The 27,560-nt window shown below is 40.4% G+C and overlaps 1 protein-coding gene across 6 annotated transcripts in view; it reads right to left on the bottom strand.

Moving 5' to 3' along the window:
• Nucleotides 1-27,560, bottom strand: part of LOC117403843 (rho guanine nucleotide exchange factor 28-like) — a 104,909-nt gene extending 77,349 nt beyond the window's left edge. For 4 of the 6 annotated variants that reach the window (XM_058991188.1, XM_058991123.1, XM_058991278.1 and 1 more), the window contains exons 1-2: nt 27,190-27,559; nt 16,851-16,894 (exon numbers count right to left, since the gene is read on the bottom strand). In XM_058991188.1, the coding sequence (XP_058847171.1) occupies nt 16,851-16,883 (33 nt within the window). In that variant the 5' untranslated portion in view covers nt 16,884-16,894; nt 27,190-27,559. Of the gene's footprint in view, nt 1-16,850; nt 16,895-27,189 lie in introns of all 6 variants that reach the window. The other 2 variants (XM_058991053.1, XM_058991323.1) reach the window with 2 other exon arrangements.

Raw genomic sequence — 27,560 nt, 5'->3', positions numbered from 1 at the left:
GATGCTAGTTATTATTATTATTATTTATTTCTTATCAGACGCCCTTATCCAGGGCGACTTACAATCGTAAGCAAATACATTTCAAGTATCACAGTACAAGTAATAATGCAATTAAGAGCAAAATAAAAACAATGACTTGGGTTCAAGCAAATACAAGTGTGACAAAATACGATTCAATAATACAGCAGAAAACAGTGTTAATGATAGTTACATCAGGATATAATTAAATACAAAATACTACAGATTAAACACTTGGCAGATTACAGTGCTCTGAAGTACAGGATTAAATGCATTAAAATAGGGGGCAGATAAGAGCAAGTAAAGCGCATTTAAGGAAGGGTTATAAGTGACCCAGGGGAAAAACAGAGGAGTTCTACAGGTGCTTTCTGAAGAGGTGAGTCTTGAGGAGGCTCCAGAATGTGGTCAGGGACTGAGCAGTCCTGACATCTGTAGGAAGGTCATTCCACCACTGTGGGGCGAGGGTGGAGAAGGAGTGGGCTCTGGATGCAGGGGAGCATAGAGGAGGTAGAGCCAGTCTTCTAGTGCAGGCAGAGTGGAGAGGTCGAGTGGGGGTGTAGGGAGAGATGAGGGTCTGGAGGTAGCTGGGTGCAGTCTGGTCAAGGCATCTGTAGGCTAGTACAAGAGTCTTGAACTGGATGCGAGCGGTGATCGGGAGCCAGTGGAGTGAGCGGAGTAGTGGAGTTGCGTGGGAGAAGCGAGGCAGAGAGAACACCAGGCGAGCAGCGGAGTTCTGGGTGAGCTGGAGCGGACGGGTGGCAGACGCAGGGAGGCCAGCCAGGAGGGAGTTGCAGTAGTCTAGGCGGAAGAGTACCAAGGCCTGGACCAGGAGCTGGGTGGCGTAGTTGGTGAGGAAGGGTCGGATTCTTCGGATGTTGCTCAGGAAGAAATCGGCAAGTGCGTGCCAGAGTGGAGATGTGCTGGGAATAAGAGAGGCAGGGGTCCAGGGTGACTCCGAGGTTCTTAGCGGAGGAAGAGAGAGAGTGTGGTAGATTCCAGAGGAACAGAGATAGAGAGATCAGAGGAGGGGGAGGAGGAGGAGGGAAAGAAAAGGAGGTCAGATTTAGAGTGGTTAAGTTTGAGGTGATGTGAGTGCATCCAGGAGGAGATAGCAGACAGACAGGTAGAGATACGGGAGGGGATGGTGGAGTCAGAGGTGGGGAGGAGAGGAAAATCTGAGCATCATCAGCATAGAAATGGTATGAGAAACCATAGGATGCGATGAGGGGGCCCAGGGAGCAGGTGTAGAGAGAGAAAAGGAGAGGACCCAAGACTGACCCTTGGGGGACTCCTGTTGAGAGAGGGCGAGGTGTGGAGGTTGCTCCACGCCAGGTTACTTGATAAGTGCGGTTGGAGAGGTAGGAGGAGAACCAGGCCAGAGCAGTTAACACAAGCAGGAAAAGAAGAGCATGTCCACTGCTTGTCTGGCAGAAATACTGTAAATAGCAAGGCAGGGCATTTTCGTTGATAAACTTAAATAATGTTATTAACTATGCACGTTACAAAAATTTTATTATTGAATCAATTATCCAGTATTTATATCAATGTATATAATGAGGAATGGAATCGATTGTAAAATCAATTTTCGATTTAATCGTAGCAGCCCTAGTGTTTTGTACAGTATGCTTTCAGTTTGTACTGCAGACAGACTGGGGTTCACCGTCAGCATGCTCTGTCTGTATCCACCCTGACTGCCTAATTCTGAATGTGCTGTTTAAACACAAAACAGTCAGAAGAAAAATAACAATGTTCCCAACCGTGCCTACTCCTTTATGAGCTGCAATCAGAGTCATGGTAATGATCTTTTTTGGCATTAGCAGGGAAGCTGCATCTTTTGAAGCTTAAAAATAACTTAAAATGCAGGAAGCTGCACATTAAAACTGTAGCCAACATGTAATGTTTATTAATGGCCAAAAATGAAACTGTAACAACTAAGGGCATGTGTGTAGGGAAGGTTAGGTGGATCTAGGTTATATATGCAGGGATGGGTTAGGTGGCTCTAGGTTATATATGCAGGGATGGGTTAGGTGGATCTAGGTTATATATGCAGGGATGGGTTAGGTGGCTCTAGGTTATATATGCAGGGATGGGTTAGGTGGATCTAGGTTATATATGCAGGGATGGGTTAGGTGGATCTAGGTTATATATGCAGGGATGGGTTAGGTGGCTCTAGGTTATATATGCAGGGATGGGTTAGGTGGATCTAGGTTATATATGCAGGGATGGGTTAGGTGGATCTAGGTTATATATGCAGGGATGGGTTAGGTGGATCTAGGTTATATATGCATGGATGGGTTAGGTGGCTCTAGGTTATATATGCAGGGATGGATTAGGTGGATCTAGGTTATATATGCAGGGATGGGTTAGGTGGCTCTAGGTTATATATGCAGGGATGGGTTAGGTGGATCTAGGTTATATATGCAGGGATGGGTTAGGTGGATCTAGGTTATATATGCAGGGATGGGTTAGGTGGATCTAGGTTATATATGCAGGGATGGGTTAGGTGGATCTAGGTTATATATGCAGGGATGGGTTAGGTGGATCTAGGACAGGGATGGGCAATTCCGGTTCAAGGTTTTTATCAGGACTCATCGAGCACAGGCATATATATTTTAGCTCAAATATATATAGTATGAAATTCTACAAGAGAGTACGGAGCACAAGAAACAGTCTCCCCTTTATCACTATTTACATGACACCATGAAAGAGTTGCTCATCAACTTTAAATAGACCAAGTATCATCTACTTCCACAAGCTGACAGACAGGCCAGAGCACTGGTACACTGCAGCCTAAAGGCTAATTAGCAGTCTCCATGGAAACAGAACCAGACCAAGACAAGCTGCCCCTGGTTTTCAGGAAGTCCAGTTTTAGTGGAGTTTCCGTCCTCCGTTGAGCTACTCTGTTTTGCCTGCTGGTTTTCAGCACGGCTTCCTGTGCTCTTTGAAGCTATTGTATGATGGATTTTTCTTGGCACATTCTCCTTTGCTGCATAGAAACAAGGATATAGATATGCCTTCAAAAACAGGCTTACATATAAGCTTCACATTTTTAGAGAGGATTGCAATAATTCTCGTACAGATATATATATATATATTTTTGCAAGAGAGTGCATCAAATAATTAGTGATTATTTAGGCTGTATAAAAGCAAGCCTTTAAAAACAATGATGTACAATCAGGTAACTCTCAAGCAGAGACTCACAAATGTAGCAAATTGTGTGTGGTGGTTTGGTTTGGAGAATAGAATCCTGGCATAAATCTTCACAGGAGGGTTCAGACTTTTATGTGGCATTAAATTAAAATAAAAAGAGGGGGCTCCCAAGTGGCGCATCCAGTAAAAGCACTCGCGTAGAGTGCAGGATGCGCCCTATAGTCTGGACGTTGCCGGTTCAAGTAAAGGCAATTCCTTCACCGACCGAGGACAGGAGCTCCCAGAGGGGCGGCACACAATTGGCTGAGCGCCACCCAAGGGGAGGGAGGGTTAGGTCAGCCAGAGTGTCCTCGGCTCACCGCGCACCAGCGACCCCTGTGGTCTGACCAGGCGCCTGCAAGCTTGCCTGTAAGCTGCCCAGAACTGCATTGTCCTCCGATGCTGTTGCTCTGGGTTGGCAGCATGGCGGCCCTGCAGAGTGAAAAGAAGCGGTCGACTGACAGCACATGCTTCAGAGGACAGCACGTGTTAGTCTTCACTGCTCCCAAGTCAGTGCAGGGGTGGTAGCGGTGAGCTGAGCACTAAAAAAGAAATACAATTGGACACTACTAAATTGGGGAGAAAACACAAAAAACTAATTGGCAACTACTTTAAAAATAAATAAATAAATAAAAAGGCAATTTACACACATCCAAAAGCACTGATGTAACTTCAGTCTACCTGTTTTTATTTCAGAGATGGGCTACAAGTAGCAGAATTATTTGTTTATTATTATTTGTTTATTTAGCAGACACCTTTATCCAAGGCGACTTACAGAGACTAGGGTGTGTGAACTATGCATCAGCTGCAGCGTCACTTACAATTACGTCTCACCCGAAAGACGGAGCACAAGGAGGTTAAGTGACTTGCTCAGGGTCACACAATGAGTGAGTGGCTGAGGTGGGATTTGAACCGGGGACCTCCTAATTAAAAGTCCTTTTCTTTAACCACTGGACCACACAGCCTCCTATGTGGTGATGCACCTTTAAAACCCTGAGCTGTCCCAAACTGTCCCAGTGAACCTGGAGCCATGTGACATCTTAATTTCAATATGTACATACATTGGATGTAGGTCATGGTGGTGATCTCCAGGGTTAGAAACTCACATTACGCAGCTCTGCACCCAGTCCTGGGTTTCGAAACTAGCATAAATTAAGTATATTACTTGAATGACTCAGTAGCCTGGAGTTTGATCAATCCCTGTTAAGCACATTGTTCCTTCCCTTATAGCTGCACAAACAACTCCTAATAGTCAATGCTACAGACACAGGTGAGACTTATTCAAGTGATCAGTTCAGAGCAGATTTACAGCAAATTGTTCAAACTACTGAATTCAATAATTGTTGATTTCAATAATATATTAGAACAAGGGGAGTTCTGAAAACCAACACTAGTGGAAGTTTCTCACCCTGATCTCCTTTTTCATGATATCTTTAATTTAGTATTTACGCAGAAGGGTTGGCTGGTAGAGCAAGGTGGATTAATTAAAAAAGCCAGCCACATGCTGCCCAGGATCCTATTACTGTGAAATGCATCATCAGTGATAAGGGCACAAGGCTGTCAGCTGCTACACAAATGGAAAGCATCACAGTTGGGTGCACTGGGACAATAAACGTCACCAATACAAACAAATCAGCCTAATACTTGCAGATTTATGGCTCTAGCGATCAGCTTCCTTTCTTTCCAATTCTGTTACTTTTACCATAGTGACACAAAGCAGAGCTCCAGGCTTGAGATACAGAGGTCAGTCCGGTCCAGCTGAAAGCATCTCCATGGAGAGAGGGCTGAATGCATCCCATGGGATTTCTTCATATATCATCATTTCAAGGGCTTTTTTTGCCAACAACCAATTTTTTTTTTATTTTTTTTTTTTTTATGAATTATCAGAGAATTGTATATAAATATATATAGCATGTTCTTTATGTTAAAACAGCAACTGTAAACTTGCTTAGACACAGAGGCACCCTTGGGCATTTTTCTTGTATAAATAGGTTCCATTAATTTAATTGGCCCTTATTCTTCGCTGACTCCAAGACATTTAAATGTAAACACACTGAGGTAATAATTAGGGCAACTAATTGAAACCTAAGGATAGTTAATCCCTTGCTTTGATAAAATAGCTAATTCAAGGCTTTTATCAGGACTCACCGAGCACAGGCATATATATTTTAGCTCAAATTATATATATATATATATATATATATATATATATATATATATATATACAGTGCCTTGCATAAGTATTCACCCCCCTTGGACTTTTCCACATTTTGTAGTGTTACAACCTGGAATTAAAATGGATTTAATTGGGATTTTTACCATTTGATTTACACAACATACTTAACACTTTGAAGGTGCAAAATATTTTTTATTGTGACACAAAAGTTAATTAAACAAAAAAAAAGACATTTGTTGGTTGCATAAGTATTCACCCCCCTGAGTCAATACTTGGTAGAAACACCTTTGGCAGCAATTACAGCTGTGAGTCTTTTTGGGTAAGTCTCTACCAGCTTTGCACATCTGGATCCTGCAATTTTTGACCATTCTTCTTGGCAAAATTGCTCAAGCTCCGTCAAGTTGGATGGGGACCATTGGTGAACAGCAATTTTCAAGTCTTGCCACAGATTCTCTATCGGATTGAGGTCTGGGCTTTGACTGGGCCATTCTAAGGCATTCAGGTTCTTGTTTTTAAACCAATCCAGTGTAGCTTTGGTCGTGTGTTTAGGGTAATTGTCCTGCTGGAAGGTGAACCTCCGCCCCAGTCCCAGGTCTCTTGCAGACTGAAACAGGTTTTCCTCTAGAATTTCCCTGTATTTGGCTCCATCCATCTTGCCCTCAATCCTGACCAGTTTCCCAGTCCCTGCCGATGAAAAGCATCCCCATAACATGATGCTGCCACCACCATGCTCCACCGTGGGGATGGTGTTCTCAGGGTGATGAGCAGTGTTGGCTTTGCGCCACACATAGCGTTTTGCGCTAAGGCTAAAAAGTTCAATTTTGGTCTAATCGGACCAGAGAACATTTTCCACATGTTTGCTGTGTCTCCCACATGCCTTTTGGCAAAATCCTAATGGGATTTGATATGGGTTTTTTTCAGCAATGGCTTTCTTCTCGCCACTCTTCCATAAAGCCCAGCTTTGTGGGGCGTCCGGGTTATAGTTGTCCCATGGACGGTTTCTCCCATCTCAGCTGTGGATCTCTCCAGCTCCTTCAGAGTTACCATTGGCCTCTTGGTTGCTTCTCTGACTAATGCCCTCCTTACCTGGTCACTGAGTTTTGGTGGACGGCCTTCTCTAGGCAGAGTCGTGGTTGTGCCATATTCTTTCCATTTTTTAATAATGGATTTAACAGTGCTCCGGGGGATGTTCAAAGTTTGGGATATTTTTTTATAACCCAACCCTGATTGGTGCTTCTCCAGAACTTTATCCCGGACTTGTTTTGATAGCTCCTTGGTCTTCATGATGCTGTTTGTTTAGATATGCTCTCTAACAAACTCTGGGGCCTTCCAGAAACAGGTGTATTTAATCTGAGATCATGTGATACTTTAATTGCACACAGGTGGACTCCATTCAACTAATTATGTGACTTCTGAAGGCAATTGGTTGCACCAGAGCTTATTTAGGGGTGTCACAACAAAGGGGGTGAATACTTATGCAATCAAGACTTTTCAGTTTTTTATTTGTAAATAATTCTGAAAAATATGTAGATTTTTTTCCCCACTTTGACATTATGGACTATTTTGTGTAGATCAGTGACAAAAAATCCTAATTAAATCAATTTTAATTCCAGGTTGTAACACTACAAAATGTGGAAAGTCCAAGGGGGGTGAATACTTATGCAAGGCACTGTGTGTGTATATATATATACACAGTACTGTGCAAAAGTTTTAGGCAGGTGTGAAAAAATGCTGTAAAGTAAGAATGCTTTCAAAAATAGACATGTTAATAGATTATATTTACCAATTAACTAAATGCAAAGTGAGTGAAAAGAAGAAAAATCTAAATCAAATCCATATTTGGTGTGACCACCCTTTGCCTTCAAAACAGCATCAATTCTTTTAGGTACACTTGCACAAAGTCAGGGATTTTGTAGGCATATAATCAGGTGTATGATTAAACAATTATACCAAACAGGTGCTAATGATCATCAATTCAATATGTAGGTTGAAACACAATCATTAACTGAAACAGAAACAGCTGTGTAGGAGGAATAAAACAGGGTGAGGAACAGCCAAACTCAGCTAAACAAGGTGAGGTTGCTGAAGGCAGTTTACTGTCAAAAGTCATACACCATGGCAAGACTGAGCACAGCAACAAGACACAAGGTAGTTATACTGCATCAGCAAGGTCTCTCCCAGGCAGAAATTTCAAGGCAGACAGGGGTTTCCAGATGTGCTGTCCAAGCTCTTTTGAAGAAGCACAAAGAAACGGGCAACGTTGAGGACCGTAGACGCAGTGGTCGGCCAAGGAAACTTACTGCAGCAGATGAAAGACACATCATGCTTACTTCCCTTCGCAATCGGAAGATGTCCAGCAGTGCCATCAGCTCAGAATTGGCAGAAAACAGTGGGACCCTGGTACACCCATCTACTGTCCGGAGAAGTCTGGTCAGAAGTGGCCTTCATGGAAGACTTGCGGCCAAAAAGCCATACCTCCGACGTGGAAACAAGGCCAAGCGACTCAACTACGCATGAAAACACAGGAACTGGGGTGAAGAAAAATGGCAGCAGGTGCTCTGGACTGATGAGTCAAAATTTGAAATATTTGGCTGTAGCAGAAGGCAGTTTGTTCGCCAAAGGGCTGGAGAGCGGTACACGAATGAGTGTCTGCAGGCAACAGTGAAGCATGGTGGAGGTTCCTTGCAAGTTTGGGGCTGCATTTCTGCAAATGGAGTTGGGGATTTGGTCAGAATTAATGGTCTCCTCAATGCTGAGAAGTACAAGCAGATACTTATCCATCATGCAATACCATCAGGGAGGCATCTGATTGGCCCCAAATTTATTCTGCAGCATGACAACGACCCCAAACATACAGCGAAAGTCATTAAGAACTATCTTCAGCGTAAAGAAGAACAAGGAGTCCTGGAAGTGATGGTATAGCCCCCACAGAGCCCTGATCTCAACATCATCGAGTCTGTCTGGAATTACATGAAGAGAGAGAAGCAACTGAGGCTGCTTAAATCCACAGAAGAACTGTGGTTAGTTCTCCAAGATGTCTGGGCCAACCTACCTGCCGAGTTCCTTCAAAAACTGTGTGCAAGTGTACCTAGAAGAATTGATGCTGTTTTGAAGGCAAAGGGTGGTCACACCAAATATTGATTTGATGTAGATTCTTCTGCTGTTCACTCACTTTGCATTTTGTTAATTGATAAATATAAACTATTAACATGTCTATTTTTGAAAGCATTCTTACTTTACAGCATTTTTTCACACCTGCCTAAAACTTTTGCACAGTACTGTATAATTATATATATATATATATATATATATATATATATATATATATAAGTGCACAAGTTTATAAAGCCTTGGTTTTAGAATTCTATTTGGAGAAGGGTGAATGCTGTTTAATGACATTATGTCTAAATATTGTAGGTACCTCAACAGGACTTATTAACAAACCTCATTTGAGTTATTTAAATAATGTTTTTATTGATTATTATTATTTATTATTATTATTTATTTCTTAGCAGACGCCCTTATCCAGGGCGACTTACAATTGTTACAAGATATCACATTATACATTATTTCACATTATACAGATATCACATTATTTTACATACAATTACCTATATATACAGTTGGGTTTTTACTGGAGCAATCTAGGTAAAGTACCTTGCTCAAGGGTACAACAGCAGTGTCCCCCACTGGGGATTGAACCCACAACCCTCCAGTCCAGAGTCCAGAGCCCTAACCACTACTCCACACTGCTGCCCTATATAAAATACAGTTTGATATTCAGGGAACTGTTCTAGACTTGGATTAATGAAGCCGTTTCCTGAATACGAAACTTAATATTATTCATAAAAATTAGACTGAAAAGCATTCTTTAAATAACTAGCGTGTGTGTGTGTGTGTATATACAGTGCCTTGCAAAAGTATTCAGACCCCTGACCAATTCTCTCATATCACTCAATTACAAATGGTACATTGAAATTTTGTTCTGTTTCATATTTTATTTTATTTTAAAATTTTTATTTCTGAAACTCAAAATCAATTATTGTAAGGTGACATTGGTTTTATGTTGGGAAATATTTTTAAGAAAAATAAAAAACTGAAATATCTTGCTTGCATAAGTATTCAACTCCTGTGCTGTGGAAGCTCCCAGTTTACACCGATGAAAGAAATTGCTCTAACGAGGACACAATTACCTTACCATTGGCCTCCACCTGTGAACCATTAAAGTTGCTGTCACATTTTCTGCATAAAAACCCCACTGTTGAAGGATCATTGGTCAGGCTGTGAATCTGAAGGAAAATTAAGACCAAAGAGCATTCTACAGAAGTTAGAGATAAAGTAATACAAATGCATAGATTAGGGAAAGGGTACAAAGTAATATCCAAGTGTTTGGATATCCCAGTGAGCACAGTTGGATCAATAATCAGGAAGTGGAAGCTACATCACACCACCCAGGCACTGCCAAGAAAAGGCCGTCCCTCAAAACTCAGCGCTCAAACAAGAAGGAGACTTGTGAGAGAAACCACAGAGAGGCCAACAATCACTTTGAAGGAGCTACAGAGTTCAGTGGCTGGGAGTGGAGTAATGGTGCACCAGTCAACCATATCAAGAGCTCTGCATAACACTGTCCTGTATGGGAGGGTGGCAAGAAAGAAGCCGTTACTCAAAAAGTACCATCTGAAAGCACGTCTGGAGTTTGCCAGAAAGTATGAGAGTGACCCAGCTGCGATGTGGGAAAAGGTTTTGTGGTCAGATGAGACCAAGATAGAGCTTTTTGGCCAAAACTCAAAGCACTATGTGTGGTGCAAACCTAACACTGCCCATGCCTCAAAGTACACCATCCCTACAGTAAAGTAAAATATCAAACAGAACGAAATTTCAGTGTACCATTTGTAATTCAGTAATATGAGAGAATTGGTCAGGGGTCCTGAATACTTTTGCAAGGCACTGTATATATATATATATATATATATATATATATATATATATATATATATATATATATATATATATATATATATATATATATAATCAACACAGAGTACATTCTGAAGCACTTTGACATGCACATGAATAGTTTCTTATTAGGTTTGCAACATGGTGTATTTTACCTTCACAAACATTTGTACAAATTATACTGGAGTAAAAGCTTTGAGTCAGTTTCCCCTAGCCCGTTATCTAACATTGAAGTGAAACAATTGGTTTCATGTATCTAAATTGGTATGTTTTTTGTGATTAAACTGAGAAGATTATGACTCAATGTCTAACATACAGTACAAGAATACTTGAAATTAAATTGCCCATATCTGGTTTCAGTTAGTTCTTGGACATTTTCACCCAGCCAAGTTTGTACACTGGTTTATGTGTGCTAGAGCAATTATGGGTTAATGCATTGCCACAATTAGATTAAACAAAGTGATACCACAGGCAAAAAGGCACACTCTGAAGCTGCACATGCTGTAACCAGAGCACTGCTGCAATAGGAAAAGCAAGTGGACAGAAAAGCACTCCCAGCACTCACAACTGGCATCTGCACATGTCAATGCAGCTCTGTTCCTGTTGTAAAAAAGCTTCTGTTTAAATCAGGACCTCTGAAAAATCATGACTAGCCAAGGCTTTCATAAATGAACCTGAATGAAAAACAGAAACAATGGAACTCGAAGAGGAAAATTGAGTTAACGAAAATTGGTAAAGATGCATTCTCTAATTGGCCACAAGTTGACAGAGAATAACCATGAGACAAACAATTATTTTTTAAACAACGGAACCAGAAGATTACCGTCTTCATCAAGCTTACAGTATGTGCTGTGGCCAAAAATAGCAGTTCATTCAGCAGATCAATAGAGTGAAACTGAACGCAGGAGAAAAATCCTCTTGCCTGCCTCATGCCCAGCACCTCAAAGCTAATGACAACTAGCCTTCACTGTACTGTGGGACACACCACAGTCTCTCCTGGGGAAGCACACACTGCAAATGCTTGTGCCCTCTCTACACTGTAACAGTCCAGAACCATTCCAGAGCACACGATTCATAACCACAGATAAAAGAAGGAATATCCCAGCCGCCTGATCTCACTTTGCAGGTGCATCCCAGAACCTGATGAGTTAACCAGAACAAATCCAGCGGGGAAGCTTTCATTCAGACAGAGTTAGTGTCAGCAATAACCAAGGGGTGCTATGGATACTTGGGTTGCAGTACTGTTACACATAATTGAATATATTTTACATTTGATATAAAAGGGTTTTAGTATTTATACCTTTTTTAATTATATGTTGCTTCCTGGGCTTAAAAAGAGTTTGAATATTTAACACTTCTACTACAGGGTGACAAAAGGACAAACTCTCTCTGTAGAGGGCAAGCCCATGAACTGTAAACAAACTGGTCAACAATTAGAATGCACATAGGGCTCATTTAACTGACGGAAAGCTAGGAAACAAACACCAAGGAATTGTACGTTAATGCAATATATTTTTGTTGCATGAGTGTGGCATATTGTAAAATGTGATTATTCCTTGTATAAATACAGAGAATCCTTTAGGTCATTATTCTCCCAGACCAAGTCAAAACAGCCCAGACTGGCCACTGAAAGAATGTCAAATGTCTTGAAATATATACCACATCATTACTCCTTCTCTATTAGTCTATATGATTTGTGTGTGCATATGATTTCTAAACTGCAAATAGTAATTTATTTGAAAAGAAAACATTCACACAATAAACACTAAAAGAAAAGGATACATATTTTTCCAGCATAAAGTAAGGAACAAAAAATCTAAACTAAAAATGTAAATAAAATATCTAGCTAAATATCTCCATAATAATTACACTAATATATATATATGTAAAAATGCATCAAAGTGCTATTTAAAATAAAACTTGTAACAAATGATTCTACCATATTGATATACCAGTGTCTGTGTTTCTTGCTAAACAGGATGTGTTCTTGCAGAGCTGTGCACGGCACTCTGGTCTGCACAGAGCGCGCTCTGCTCTGAGAAATACACAGTTTCTTCATGGGACCCTTTTTGGTGGACCAGGAAATTAAACTTTAAAAATGCAATTTACTGCAAGGTTTGTTATGGATAGTAAGGAATGCAAGGGAGATATATAATGATTTTTATGTTCAAACAGCAAGTAAGAGACTAAAAATTACATCCAAGAAAAGGTGAAATATGCAGAAACAAGTTAAGCAAAACCAAAGTAAAGTTTCATAGCTATCAACAGTTACTATATGGAATGATGTTACACAATGTTTCCCCATGCAGCACTCAACACTGAGCTCAGCAAGTACCTTAATAAGTGACAGTCTTATGAGGGAAAGCTCCTATTGTCATCCAGGTGATCTTTCATGTGGGAAGCTATACTACTCTGGAGGAACACCCTTTTCTGCTCCAGTGACAGTGATCCCACATTTTGTCAAAGCCAAAGGTATTCGATTACTTCCCGTAATTATAATCTTTGGAAGTGGCAGAAAAGAGAAGGGTGGGCACAAATTAGCTCTGAAATGTAAGTCACAGATAAAAGAGGCTCACTCGCACGAGCTCGGAAGAAAGGGAAACGCTTGGAATGTAATGGAATTGTCAGCTATTCTGTCTGCATGGAAAAAATCAGGAGAATAGTCTCAGCAAAGTCAATGAGAACTTCATATGATGCCAGACTAAAAAAATAAAATAAAAAAGCCAGAAATGATTGAATAACTAGGGAACAGAATGTGCAAAATATCCCTATTAACAGGAAACCAGATAAGTCAGTAAGGGTTTGATTTATTTGGATTTAAAAGTCTGCACTTGATGTAAGCATGGATTTTAGACCTGGTGGCTGTGTGATACAGTTGGTAAACACAAATGGAAAATAGCTCTCAAGTCATGTGGTCTGAGAATGTTTTCCTAGAGATAGTGCTAGAAGCTGGAGAAATTGACAGAATTTATGATGAAGGGATCAATTATGAAACAGTTTGGCAAGGAAATCCACACTAGAGGGTGAACGCTGAGGTCAGAGAGTTCCATGTTGTTGGGAAAACTGAAAGAATCAAGCAATCACCTTCCTCTCTCCCACCTCTCAGTGCTTTTCACCTGAAAATACACCATTCATTCAGTTATAACTCCTGGATCTGGCTCTCCAGACAGTAACTACTGTACAGGTATTTTATGTTTATAACTGAACTTCACTACAATATTTTGAATAGGAACCCCCAATAGAAAACTGTGACAAATCTATGTTGTCTCACAAGACATGCTTCCTCCACGGCAGTGAAATATTTCTGTTTTCTGTTCATTAACTATAAATGCTGTTTTACAAAAGAGAAGTTTCTAGAATTTCCTGGAGACCCCCTGAGCAACCTTTTCCGATCATCACGGGTTCCCCTGGAACCAAGACCATTGGCCTTGTTACTAGAGAACAGGAAAACTGTGATTCATTGTTTGGTCTTTTATTTGTGTCTATTTGATTAGACATAATTCAATGAAAAAGTAGCCTGGGACTCAATCCCAGCTGTCTTCTAGTCCTGATCATACAGCACCCTGTCAGTTGGCTCAACTCCAAATTCCACTTTTCAGCTTTCTGACACAGCGTCCAAAGAGATAATAGGAACTCAGTCTGTCAGCTGCATCTGTTTGCAACATGGGAACTACATTATCGAAATAGATGTTCATACATTCACAAATACTGTGTCTTAAGTGGGCAGCTTTACAGTACAAAAAAGTAACCCAAAAACTCTTTACCTGCCAAAGGCAATATTTTGATCAGCCTCGCTTTTTGGTGAACAACAGCAAACAATTTCTCCAGTGTGTGTTCCTCTTTCCTCTGACGTACCGCTTTTTAATTTTCCATATAATTAACGAATAACTGGCAAAAACTGTTGTATTGAACTGTCCAATCAGAGACATGGATGCAGTTACTGGGTGGAACATGAATGACTAGCTGATTCACGTTTGACAATGTTTATGTTAAGCAGTTGGAGCGCGTACTCAGAGGAGTGACTGAGAGTGTAATTAGTTAAGAACGTAATGCACATCGAGATTTTAATAATGTGTTTAAAATAAATTAGTCTTATATGTCCTTAAATATTTTATATAGTCATGTCGTAAATAAAAATACATTTTTAAATATATGCCTATTTTCTGAAACCGGACTTCCTGCGTAGTTTTTATGAATGAGATGAGTGTGTGAGTGAGTGAGTGAGTGAGTGAGTGAGTGAGTGAGTGAGTTGAGTGAGTTGAGTGAGTGAGTGAGTGAGTGAGTGAGTTGAGTGAGTGAGTCTCTGTCCCCTGAAAACATACAATGAAATATCTCTGCGATTTATTTCGGACTTTGACCGGGCACTGTTGGGCACTCCTCGATCCACCCAGTTTCGAGGTTTGCCTGTAACAAGTGTATATATATATATATATATATATATATATATATATATATATATATATATACACGCGCACACATATACACGCACACACATATACACACACATAAAGAACAGAAAAAAAAAAATGGTACTTACTACTACTTAAATGGCCAAGAAAAATGAGTGTTAATATCAGAAATGAACCTTTCCCTTCAGACATTTTATAAAAATAGATGCACCAGTAATTAGCAGGATGATTTCTAAATCATACATTCTTCAGGAAAAGTTATGACTCAGCTAATGGAATGAAATTATTCACACAAGGTACGTCATGAATGTGCTCCACAATCGCCAAGCCACCAATAAACATATTTAATAGCTAGCTAGCTACCATCAAGAAAGCCCTTCTGATAGAGATGTAGAAGACACATCCTTCCGCAGATATTTATCAGAAAACGCAAGCAGTGGCTGTTTACAGCTGCATATAATATCATCCTTAAATTAGTATGAGTGTAACTAGATAGTAGAACCACACATTCAACGTTTTCATTGGAAAATACACAAATACCTATAGAAAATACACCCTAGTATCTACTTAAACATTACAAAAATAATTTGGATGATTTAATAAAACCGTACAATTTACAATGCTGGCAGTCACATAGCCCTAGGAGAGCAGACACTGGGAGTGGTGCTAATACAGTATTTCCTTAGTAAGCAATTTAGTGTAATTACTGAACTAGAGGGGTGGCACTTGGCATACTGGACCCAGACATTGGGCAACAGCACGAGAGCTTTTCAAACATACTGACAGCCACACAGTTTCCCATAGACAAAGCGCTTCATTAGGTAAATGTAAAAACTTAGTGTGACATACAGGCAGAGAGACAGGCAGACAAACAGGTGCCTCCATCTCACCCCATAATGTGACACCCCTCAATAAAGAACAAGATCCTCACATTGCTCCTCCGCTAAAAACCCTTTCTGTTGCTAGCCAGTGGTGTAGTCCTAAATCTGTTAATAAGTATACCACTAGTTTATAACCTTGCTCTGCCTGGGCTCTATCTGTTAAGATCTTTACCACTAGTTTATAACTAGGTTTGCTACTTTTCGATATTAATCTGTAAAGCTCATTAAACGTTGAGTTCTCAAAAATCGAATAGTAGCAAGCCTATTTATAACTTTGCTCTGCCTGGGCTCTGTTGTATATAGCTGTGAGGTATTTAAAGACACAGTACCCATTTACTGGATGAACAGGTATGCTGTTTTTGTTTGTAAATAAATATGCACAAAACTGCCACATTTGGCCTCTGCTGCTATTTTTACAGCTGTTAAAAGCTGCACCACAACGCTGCCCGTTCACAGGGTCCCTCAAGTTTTATTTGCAGTTACACTTTTGATAATAAAGGTTGACCTTGTGGCTACAATAATACCATTCAGAGAGCTGCGCAGATATATTTAGGCAGCATTACAGATTCCTTTAGTGTCAATGAATGACACACCCAAAAAATCTCTAGACTGTTCTCCATTGTTTGGGTTTTTTCTTTTCTTTTTATCCTAAAGATCAGAGACTGTTTGGACTGGAAATGCATAAAAACTGATAAAAAAAAAGAAACTTTGCCAGCAAGACAACTACTCAGAACAAGCACTGCAACCAAGTTATTTCTGGCTAGATTGTACAAGTGTTCTACTTGGAACTTGTTCCGAAGACAAATTCTCATTCTCCTGGAGAACGTTCCCGAGAACAAACAAAAAAACAAACAATCACTAATTGACTTACCTATGATGTGTGAATAAAAATACAAAACCGGGATTGAAAAATATACTTCCGGATACAGCAAAGGTAAAGTAATGTGTAATCTTTTAAATACTGCAGGGGGTTCTGTAACACTTTAACAAAAAAAAAACAACAAGCAGGTAATTATTTATTGTTTGTTGTTTTTTGAGCCAGAATGTCAATGAACCTCGTCCTCTGTAATGCTGGTCTGATGAAGCTGAAGTTACTCAGTGTGTTACAGAAACAATGACCCGTGTTCTTCTGTTTCACATGTGTCTCAATTCAACTCTGACTCTGAAGCAGCCTGGTAAAGCACCCAGGGTCTAGTCTGTGGAGCACACGGCACTACTTACATAGAGGGGCACTTCTCTGCAGCTCAGCTCCATCTCTTCAGCATCTGCGAAAACAGAGAAGACGGGTAAATGCCTGTTTCTCAGTCAAAACTTACTGACCAGCAGTACAACACAAATACAATAGTTGTATCCCTGTTCAAAATATTGTAAAAACATCATAGAAAAACACAGACACATAGAGTTCCACATCCCCACATGCTGCTACAACTGTTTAAATAACGTACCTGTCATTTCTCTTTTCATTGTTAACTTGAAAGTCTGTCTCAAAGCTCTTTTCAAAATGTCCGCTTAGTAAACTGAGAGTGTGAGGATTTTTGCCCACATTGTCAGACAGGTAACACTGCAAAAATGATCCATGATGTGGTATGGAACAGAAAAGCCAGAGCATGTTGTTGTTCTTTCATTCTTCTTATTGCTTTTCCTGCAGTGATTTAGAGGACAGATCTCAAACCCCAGTGCACTAGAGCGGACATTTTGAAAAGAGCTTTGAAACAGACTTTAAACTTATAAGTGTACAAACTACGAAAAGAAAAATGACAGGTACGTGTGGACGTATATCACTATATTTTTTTGAACCCCGCTACTTACTGTAAGTCACGGCAATGTTAATACCCCAGCCATACACAGTTCAGAGTCGGTTACCTGGTGGCTGGGTTACACTGTACACTTCATGAAATGTTATAATGCAGCCCAATTGAATAATTAAAGAACCTGGTTGGAACAAAGACCTGGTTTGGAATGGACTGAAAGTGCCAGCAGTGTGTATCTGCAGCAGCTGACGTTGGCTGCTGGATTAGTGACCATAGCAACCGGCAATTAAAGGAATGCTTTATGACATATTTTTCTAATGATTAATGCCTTATTTGTATCACTAAGTCTAATCAGTTCTGGAGGTCATTTGCAGCATAAGGAAATGTTATGCAAATCATTTGCTTGGGTTTTTTTTTTTTTTAAGTGTAGTATGTAGGTGGAGCAGTGAATTCACATACAAGTTTTTTGCCTCTGATGAGTTCAAATCCAACTTAGAAATGAGTTTGTGATCTGAACATCAAACAATCACCACTGTGCTTGAGGCATACACACTTACAGGGAATCTACAGTGGAGAACTTCAGTGCTGCCATTCCAGAACCTTTCTTGAGCTCCAATCATTATCCCACAAATGACATCTTATGCTATTTCAATTAGAGGAACGTTCTGCAAGGCCAGCATTAGGTCACGTCAGGTTGAGAGTGGTAAATGGCTGGATTGTCTGTATCGTCTGTTAAGAAACACAATCCTCAAATGCTTTGGTCTGTTTCCATTTCTTTATTATTACTATTGCTCTATGCTTCACAGCGCAGGCTTCCTACTGTTTCCTGCTACTCATGAATAGCCAGTTGATTTTGCATGAGCTACCTGACTATTAAACACTTATACAAAAGCTATAAGAGGAACCGTATTACAGGGTGAAGCTGTCTTACATGTCCTGTGGCAGAAATACCTAGCTCTGTAACAGAAAATGTACGGTGGAATTCTGAGATAATTAGGGACACCCTTTTTATAAGTGGTGGAGCAGGCTATATAATCAGTGCAATTTAATCATCTAATACAGCGGTTCTCAAACTTTTTGCCTCCCCCATGTAGTTATTCTAGGACAGTATTGCCACGTGTGAAAACCTTAACAATAAAGCTGGAACTAAAATGCTTTAATTTGCTTTGAAATAATTTTAAACTGGTTAATAGACTAGCAAGCACTGGTAAAATCAGGTCAGTTTTATATGGTACAGAACTAATTTATTTTAACATTTTGTTTTGTTTATGGACTTTGCGATACCTGCACGATGGAGGTCTTCAGTAATAGTCGTATCTTCAATGTATTGACTTTTAAGTCTGCCTCAAACAATTTAGGCTGTTACTTAATTAAACCCTTCTAAAAAAATAGCACAAAAATAGAACAGTCCTACTACAGTAGCAGGCGCACTCTGCCTCTGGGTTTCTGATCGCATCATCAGTTCTAGATTTTTTAAATCCATTGATGGAAATGTCCGGTCTACCTTTAATGTTTTCAAGCAAATTGACTTCATCACTGCCATTCTTATATCCACTTTGACATCTGACACATTCTTTCTTTCTTCCAGCACTTCTTTAACCTGTTCTGTATACCAGTCGGTCAGAGGGCAGGATCGCTACCAGCACTGTATGCAACCCTCTGATTGGTGCAAGTATTATTGGAGATCCAATCAAAACCGCCAATAAAGCCAAAATAAATTCTTCACCAGTTATATGGTATAGGTTACAAGAAAAGGACTTGTAATCAGGAGGTCCCCGGTTCAAATCCCAGCTCAGCCACTGACTCATTGTGTGACCCTGAGCAAGTCACTTAATCTCCTTGTGCTCCGTCTTTTGGGTGAGACGTAATTGTTAGTGACTCTGCAGCTGATGCATAGTTCACACACCCTAGTCTCTGCAAGTCACCTTGGATAAAGGCGTCTGCTAAATAAACAAATAATAACAATAATAATAGGTTACTATGTACGCTGTAATAATCTCTCACAGACAGGCCGCCTTCAATCATGCCGATATCATACTGCATGGTTGTATCTTTCGCTGTTCTTGCGTTAATTAAAATCATGTCTTTTCGAATGGCTATTTATACAGATTCTTAATCAACTCATTTTGGCAATTTTAACTCAACTCAAATACCAAACACTGAGCACCTGGCGTTTTTATGAAATCACATGTCTTGAGCTCAGTACTTTGTTATCCTAAGGAAAAATACTACTCAAACAATCGATAAACCTATCTGCCTTTTCCACATTTTGTAGTGTTACAACCTGGAATTAAAATGGATTTAATTAGGATTTTTTGTCACTGATCTACACAAAATAGTCCATAATGTCGAAATGGGGAAAGAAATCTACATATTTTTCAAAATTATTTACAAATAAAAAACTGAAAAGTCTTAATTGCATAAGTATTCACCCCCTTTGTTGTGACACCCCTAAATAAGCTCTGGTGCAACCAGTTGCCTTCAGAAGTCACATAATTAGTTGAATGGAGTCCACCTGTGTGCAATTAAAGTATCACATGATCTCAGATTAAATACACCTGTTTCTGGAAGGCCCCAGAGTTTGTTAGAGAGCATATCTAAACAAACAGCATCATGAAGACCAAGGAGCTATCAAAACAAGTCCGGGATAAAGTTCTGGAGAAGCACCAATCAGGGTTGGGTTATAAAAAAATATCCCAAACTTTGAACATCCCCCGGAGCACCGTTAAATCCATTATTAAAAAATTGAAAGAATATGGCACAACCGCGACTCTGCCTAGAGAAGGCCGTCCACCAAAACTCAGTGACCAGGTAAGGAGGGCATTAGCAACCAAGAGGCCAATGGTAACTCTGAAGGAGCTGGAGAGATCCACAGCTGAGATGGGAGAAACCGTCCATGGGACAACTATAACCCGGATGCTCCACAAAGCTGGGCTTTATGGAAGAGTGGCGAGAAGAAAGCCATTGCTGAAAAAAACCCATATCAAATCCCGTTTGGATTTTGCCAAAAGGCATGTGGGAGACACAGCAAACATGTGGGAAAAGGTTATCTGGTCTGATGAGACCAAAATTGAACCTGAGAACACCATCCCCACGGTGAAGCATGGTGGTGGCAGCATCATGTTATGGGGATGCTTTTCATCGGCAGGGACTGGGAAACTGGTCAGGATTGAGGGCAAGATGGATGGAGCCAAATACAGGGAAATTCTAGAGGAAAACCTGTTTCAGTCTGCAAGAGACCTGGGACTGGGGCGGAGGTTCACCTTCCAGCAGGACAATGACCCTAAACACACAGCCAAAGCGACACTGGATTGGTTTAAAAACAAGAACCTGAATGCCTTAGAATGGCCCAGTCAAAGCCCAGACCTCAATCCGATTGAGAATCTGTGGCAAGACTTTAAAATTGCTGTTCACCAACGGTCCCCATCCAACTTGACAGAGCTTGAGCAATTTTGCCAAGAAGAATGGGCAAAAATTGCAGGATCCAGATGTGCAAAGCAAAAAGACTCAAAGCTGTAATTGCTGCCAAAGGTGCTTCTAGCAAGTATTGACTCAGGGGGGTGAATACTTATGCAACCAATAAATGTCTTTTTTTTGTTTAATTAACTTTTGTGTCACAATAAAAAAATATTTTGCACCTTCAAAGGGTTAAGTATGTTGTGTAAATAAAATGGTAAAAATCCCAATTAAATCCATTTTAATTCCAGGTTGTAACACTGCAAAATGTGGAAAAGTCCAAGGGGGGTATACTTACGCAAGGCACTGTATATATATATATATAAATTATCCACAGAGAAATGTTACATATTTGCAATATTATCTTCAAAAATACATTATCAACCCACATCCTGAAAATAAGAAGGACTCAATTCAAGCCTGAGCTTTGCCTACTTTAAAAGCACAACGCTGGTAAGGATGTCATTTATTCTAACATGTAGGTTTCATGTTTTAGAAAGGCAGTCAAGCAGTGATGCCACTGCTGTGAATAGGGAAGAAGTATCTTGCTACTTCATGAGGTTGAAACATAGGCTACGGTTTGTCTGATGGAAAGGAAACTATTGGCCATTAATACTAAGCCATTCACACTGGAACAAAACAGAAAGAAAGATGCATCTTTAAAACACAAAGTTTAGAGTTCAGTTTTCTCCTTGTTATTCTGCAGTAAAAAGGCAAGCCATTTTTTTCCTGTGTGTTTTTGTGTAAACAAGTCTACTCCCATTAAGCATCCCTCGAGCTGGATTTCCCTTTCCCTAAAGAGGCCCTTAATGGATCCTCTCTCGTACTTCCTGCACAAGAACACCCTAATATCAACACTCGCTGTCAGCACTCCATTATTCTCGAAAATAAACACTGCACTTTTGAATATTGTTAACAGTTCTCTTTTATCGTGTACTGTTCCTAACACATTCAAGACTGCTGTAGTAAAGCCTCTGCTCAAGAAACCCACCTTAGATCCCAATGTTCTTAGCAACTACAGGCCTATCTCCAATCTCCCATTCCTGTCTAAAGTCTTAGAAAGAGTAGTGGCTGAGCAACTGAACACATTTCTGGGAGTTCATAAGATATAGGAGACATTTCAGTCTGGGTTCAGATCTTCTCATAGCTCTGAGACAGCACTTATTAGAGTGGTTAATGATATGCTGTTATCCTCTGACATGGGCTCACCTTCGGTTCTTATATTATTAGATTTAAGTGCTGCATTCGACACTATTGATCATTCTGTTTTAATTGATCGCCTTAAAAATATGGTCAGATTGTCATGTTGTTCTCTGTCTTGGTTTCGATCCTATCTCTACAACAGGCTTCAATTTGTTAAAATTGAGGAGCAGACTTATTTTTTGTCAAAGGTTACATGTGGGGTCCCACAGGGCTCGATTTTTGGCCCAATTCTTTTTTCTTTGTATATGCTACCTTTAGGCAACATTATTTGTAGACATGAAGTTCATTTTCATTGCTACGCTGACAATACCCACTTACATCTATCTCTCAAATGGGGTGATATCTCTGCTGCAAATATCTGGAATAGCTGTCTTGCTGACATCAAAAATTGGATGTAAAAAAACTTTTTAGGGCTAAACTCAAAGGATAAAACAGGTAATGATTCTGTGATCTCAGAAACAACAAAATGATATGCATTTGTTTGATTTCGTCCTTGACGACTTCTCTCCTGAATTTAGAGTGGAAATGAGAAACTTGATCTGTGACCCAGATAATTCTTTTGAACCACATTAGAAATGGCACCAAAATCTCTTACTTTCATTCAAGAAATATCACCAATTTGAAAAGTATTCTTTCCCGACCAGAGGAGAGAGACTGGAGGCTGTGGCCACACAGGCACTCAGGATTTATTTACAAAGATTTACAATAACCAAAACAAAACACAGTAAAAACACAACTAGCAACACAAAAGTGGCCTGCAGCAGTTCGGCTGTGCAGTACACTATATAGGGAGATACAGGGACCCAGCCTCTGGAACTCAAAATATACCAGGGACCCAACCTCTGCAACTCAAAATATACCAGGGACCCAGCCTCTGCAACTCAAAATATACCAGGGACCCAGCCTCTGGAACTCAAAATATACCAGGGACCCAGCCTCTGGAACTCAAAATATACCAGGGACCCAGCCTCTGCAACTCAAAATATACCAGGGACCCAGCCTCTGCAACTCAAAATATACCAGGGACCCAGCCTCTGGAACTCAAAATATACCAGGGACCCAGCCTCTGGAACTCAAAATATACCAGGGACCCAGCCTCTGCAACTCAAAATATACCAGGGACCCAGCCTCTGCAACTCAAAATATACCAGGGACCCAGCCTCTGGAACTCAAAATATACCAGGGACCCAGCCTCTGGAACTCAAAATATACCAGGGACCCAGCCTCTGCAACTCAAAATATACCAGGGACCCAGCCTCTGCAACTCAAAATATACCAGGGACCCAGCCTCTGGAACTCAAAATATACCAGGGACCCAGCCTCTGCAACTCAAAATATACCAGGGACCCAGCCTCTGCAACTCAAAATATACCAGGGACCCAGCCTCTGCAACTCAAAATATACCAGGGACCCAGCCTCTGGAACTCAAAATATACCAGGGACCCAGCCTCTGGAACTCAAAATATACCAGGGACCCAGCCTCTGCAACTCAAAATATACCAGGGACCCAGCCTCTGCAACTCAAAATATACCAGGGACCCAGCCTCTGCAACTCAAAATATACCAGGGACCCAGCCTCTGCAACTCAAAATATACCAGGGACCCAGCCTCTGCAACTCAAAATATACCAGGGACCCAGCCTCTGGAACTCAAAATATACCAGGGACCCAGCCTCTGGAACTCAAAATATACCAGGGACCCAGCCTCTGCAACTCAAAATATACCAGGGACCCAGCCTCTGCAACTCAAAATATACCAGGGACCCAGCCTCTGGAACTCAAAATATACCAGGGACCCAGCCTCTGGAACTCAAAATATACCCGGGACCCAGTCTATGGAACTCTAATACACTGGGGTGGGATAGAATCCCCTAAATGAATCCCTGTCCTTATGGTGGTTATCCCGGTCTACACATGGTGAGAACTCGCTGGCTGCCTTGTTTGCTCACCCTGGTTAAACACACAGCCATGAGGGTTCTCCACCAATTCATCTCCAGGCTTGAAAAAGAACAAAGGAACTGGTTTCTCAGCTCCTCTTGTATAGCATGTGGCCAGGGCTAAATGACAACCAGTTAATCAATGAACACCTGGCCACCTTCCACACCTGTCTCATTACAAAGGAATTCTAATTCCCAGCCCTGCCATATCTAGCACAAACTTATGGATTTCAACTAACTTTATTTACAACCCAAACAAAAATACACTATTTATCAAGGGCAACTTACAATTGTTACAAGATATCACATTCTTTTTTTACATACAATTACCCATTTATACTGTTGGTTTTTTTTTACTGAAGCAATCTAGGTAAAGTACCTTGCTCAAGGGTACAACAGCAGTGTCCACCACCTGGGACTGAACCCACGACCCTCCGGTCAAGAGTCCAGAACCCTAACCACTACTCCACACTACTGCCATCAGGGGTCCTTTATGACTGGGCTTGAACTCTGATCTAAATCAGGGTCAGGCAGCTAACAATGACAACCTACAGGTCAACCAACAAGCCAACTCACCACTCCAGAGAAACCCTTTATTCCCCAGAACAAACAAGACAGGACACTTCCTCCACTGCCCATAACAGTCTCAAATTACCACCAGCATCAGAGGATTCCTCCACTTAGCATGCAGCATCAGTCCACCAAACCAGCATTCCAGAAGGACACCAACTGTTGCTATCTAGCAGAGGGGAAACGAAACCAAGAGGGGAAACCAACCTAGCTTTACTAACCTTACGCAGAAACATTCACAGTCTTACTGTATGTGGGAACTAAAACTGCAATATGATTAAACTCCACTGCAGCACCTAAATATACACCGGTATGTATTCATTTATAATGAATCTATACCACAGATCTGTATTTTCAATGTAGCTCTTATATAGTTCTTTGCTATCTTGTCCTATTTCTCTAACCCGGTGCATGTTGTATTTGTGAAAGCACATTGTTCCTGCACTTTCCAATGACATGGAAATGAGCCTTGTCCACAAAGGCAAATTATTGTTGGTAGTTTGAATTTCCTGTGTCTTTATACAAAGTAGCACTGTACATGCTACAACCAGAAAGCAATCAGAAAGCAATCAGCATAAATGTATGCAATGCAATCTCTTTCCCTCCTCCTCATAGTCCTCAACCCTTTTCAGTCTTTCCAGTACTGAATTTAGTGTTCACTTTAGTGATCATTTGCTTTCCTATGAGCAAGTCTGCCACTAATGTTTGTCTGCCCTACGAGCTTGCTGATCTTAACATCGCAAAATAAACAGCTTCTGCTACGGCCATTGTGTATGCATATATTTCATGGCCAAAAGGTGAAGCGTGTCCAACTGCGAAGTGAGATGGATAGTGGGATGGAGGTGTGCTGAAGAAGCCTTTTTATTTATCTGACCCTGTACAACAGCTTTGAACTGGGTTAATTGAGAAACTACAAATGAACATGCAGGTACCTGTTGTACAGCTGCAGGGGCTTGCCTTGTAAAACTGTCCCTGCCTCTTCCAAGTAAACACAGCATTGTGAAGAGCTGAGAATCCTTTACTGGATTACTGGAGAATCCTGTGTTGGCTTTTTACTGGAGAATCCCGTGTTGGCTTTTGCTTCTATGGTTTATACTCCCCACACTTCCCTTCACTTTCTCGAAATAGGGAAGTACTTGTAATGTTTTGTAATCTCTACTCTGATTATAAAACACTGTGATATGCATTGGTTCCAAACACACCTACTGTTATCTGTCTTTCTATTATTTAAATAACAGAGGGAAATAAATGGTTTGCAGGGCGCTTGCCAAGGACTCAATGAAGTTCAGTAGTCTAAAGTTTAGGAAATTCCCTGTCGTACTTTTTTAAAACCCGGAATGACAGTCCACGTTGACGTGTTTTCTTTTTGCTTGATAAGGTGTAAGGAGCATGTGCCTGGATCAGGGAAAGAGGTACTGCATGATTTGGGGTTGAAACCTCGCGTTCCAGTCTTCGAGTCGGGAGCGTTAATGAAGCCACGCTTCACCTTTTGCACATACAGTATATGCAAACACAATGGCCGTAGCAGAAGCTTTTTATTTTGCGATGTTAAGATTAACAAGCTCGCTGGTCAGACAAACATTTTGCAAACGTTAGTGGTAGACTTATAGGAAAACCTGAAAGCAAACGATCGAGTTAAAAGTATACACTAAATTCAGTAATGCAAAGACTGAAAAGGGTTGAAATTGAAATACATGAGGGAATATAATATTTGCTACATCCACTCTGAGGACGATGAGGAGGAGGGAAAGAGATTGCATTGCATACATTTATGCTGATTGCTTTCTGGTTGTCAAACACTCTCGTTGTAGCATACACAGTGCTACTTTGTATAAAGACACAGGAAATTCCAAGTACCAAAAATAATTTGCACAAAAGATCTGCTTTTGGGTGGGGGTATCTCACCTTACACAATGAGCATCGAGATAGCCAATAACACACAGTGCATCAATAAAACACAAAGCGAGGCTTAAAATGTTCCATTCACTAAACGCTGCAGAAAAATATACATGTCGAAGAAATACAAAGAAAACTAGCAAATATATAGTCAATAAGTTATATAATAGCCTGCTGTTCACAACCCTACAGAGTTCCCTTAACCACCAAAAATGTTTACTTGCAATTCTGTACAGTATTACAAGACAATACAATTGGCAACTGTACGCAACAAAAATGCCTTAATTTCGTTTAATAATTGACGTAATAATAATAAACTAATAATAATAATAATAATAATAATAATAATAATAATAATAATAATAATAACTATTATTATTATTTATTATTATTATGGCTTATTGTATCTTTAGGATAATACGTGGGTGTCAGCATTTATTTTCTGCAGTGACAAGTGGTCGTTGCCGTGTCTAAAAACCAAAATGTGTACACTTCAAAAAATGTAATCGCGCTGTATTAGCTCTGCTCGCCTAAACGCGTTTATCTATGCCATTATGTTTTCGATCCCTGAGAACACGGAACAGATGCAGTGAAATGTATTAGCTACGCCGGTTGTGTTAAGATCTTTTCACGTCTTACATAATTTAAGCACTTGGAAAAGAGCCTAGCAACAAGTGAAAAAAGATGCAGAGTTCACAGCTACAAACTGAAACACGTTAACTGCAGTACAGAAGCAGAAACACGTTACCTCAATCCACACGGCAGCGAAGCATTCAAGTCGTGTTGCAAAGCGAATTAAAACTCAGACATCCTTCTCAGTCAGCAGGGTAGTGCAATCGCAAAAACCAGAAGAACCAACAAAAAAAAACATAAATATAAACAAAATACAATAAATTTGCTACAAGAGCAACGCGGTATAATTCTTCTTGGTTTCTGCCTCTTCTGGAACTTCGGGTCTGTGTTCAAGTAGGCGGTATCTTTCTTCAGCTGGATGCAGGTTCGCTGAAACACCGGCGTGCCAAAGGCTGCGTGAGCCTCTCTAGCTGCTCTTCAGCCTGCCCTCTCTTTCTTACACAGGCTTAGCAGTGAGTGATGTGTTGCAGGGAACCAACAGATCAC

The sequence above is a fragment of the Acipenser ruthenus genome, chromosome 1 (genome assembly GCF_902713425.1).
Source record: "Acipenser ruthenus chromosome 1, fAciRut3.2 maternal haplotype, whole genome shotgun sequence".
NCBI lineage: Eukaryota > Metazoa > Chordata > Actinopteri > Acipenseriformes > Acipenseridae > Acipenser > Acipenser ruthenus.
Note: the sequence above shows the minus strand (reverse complement) of the source record. Positions and strands in the feature narration are given on the sequence as shown.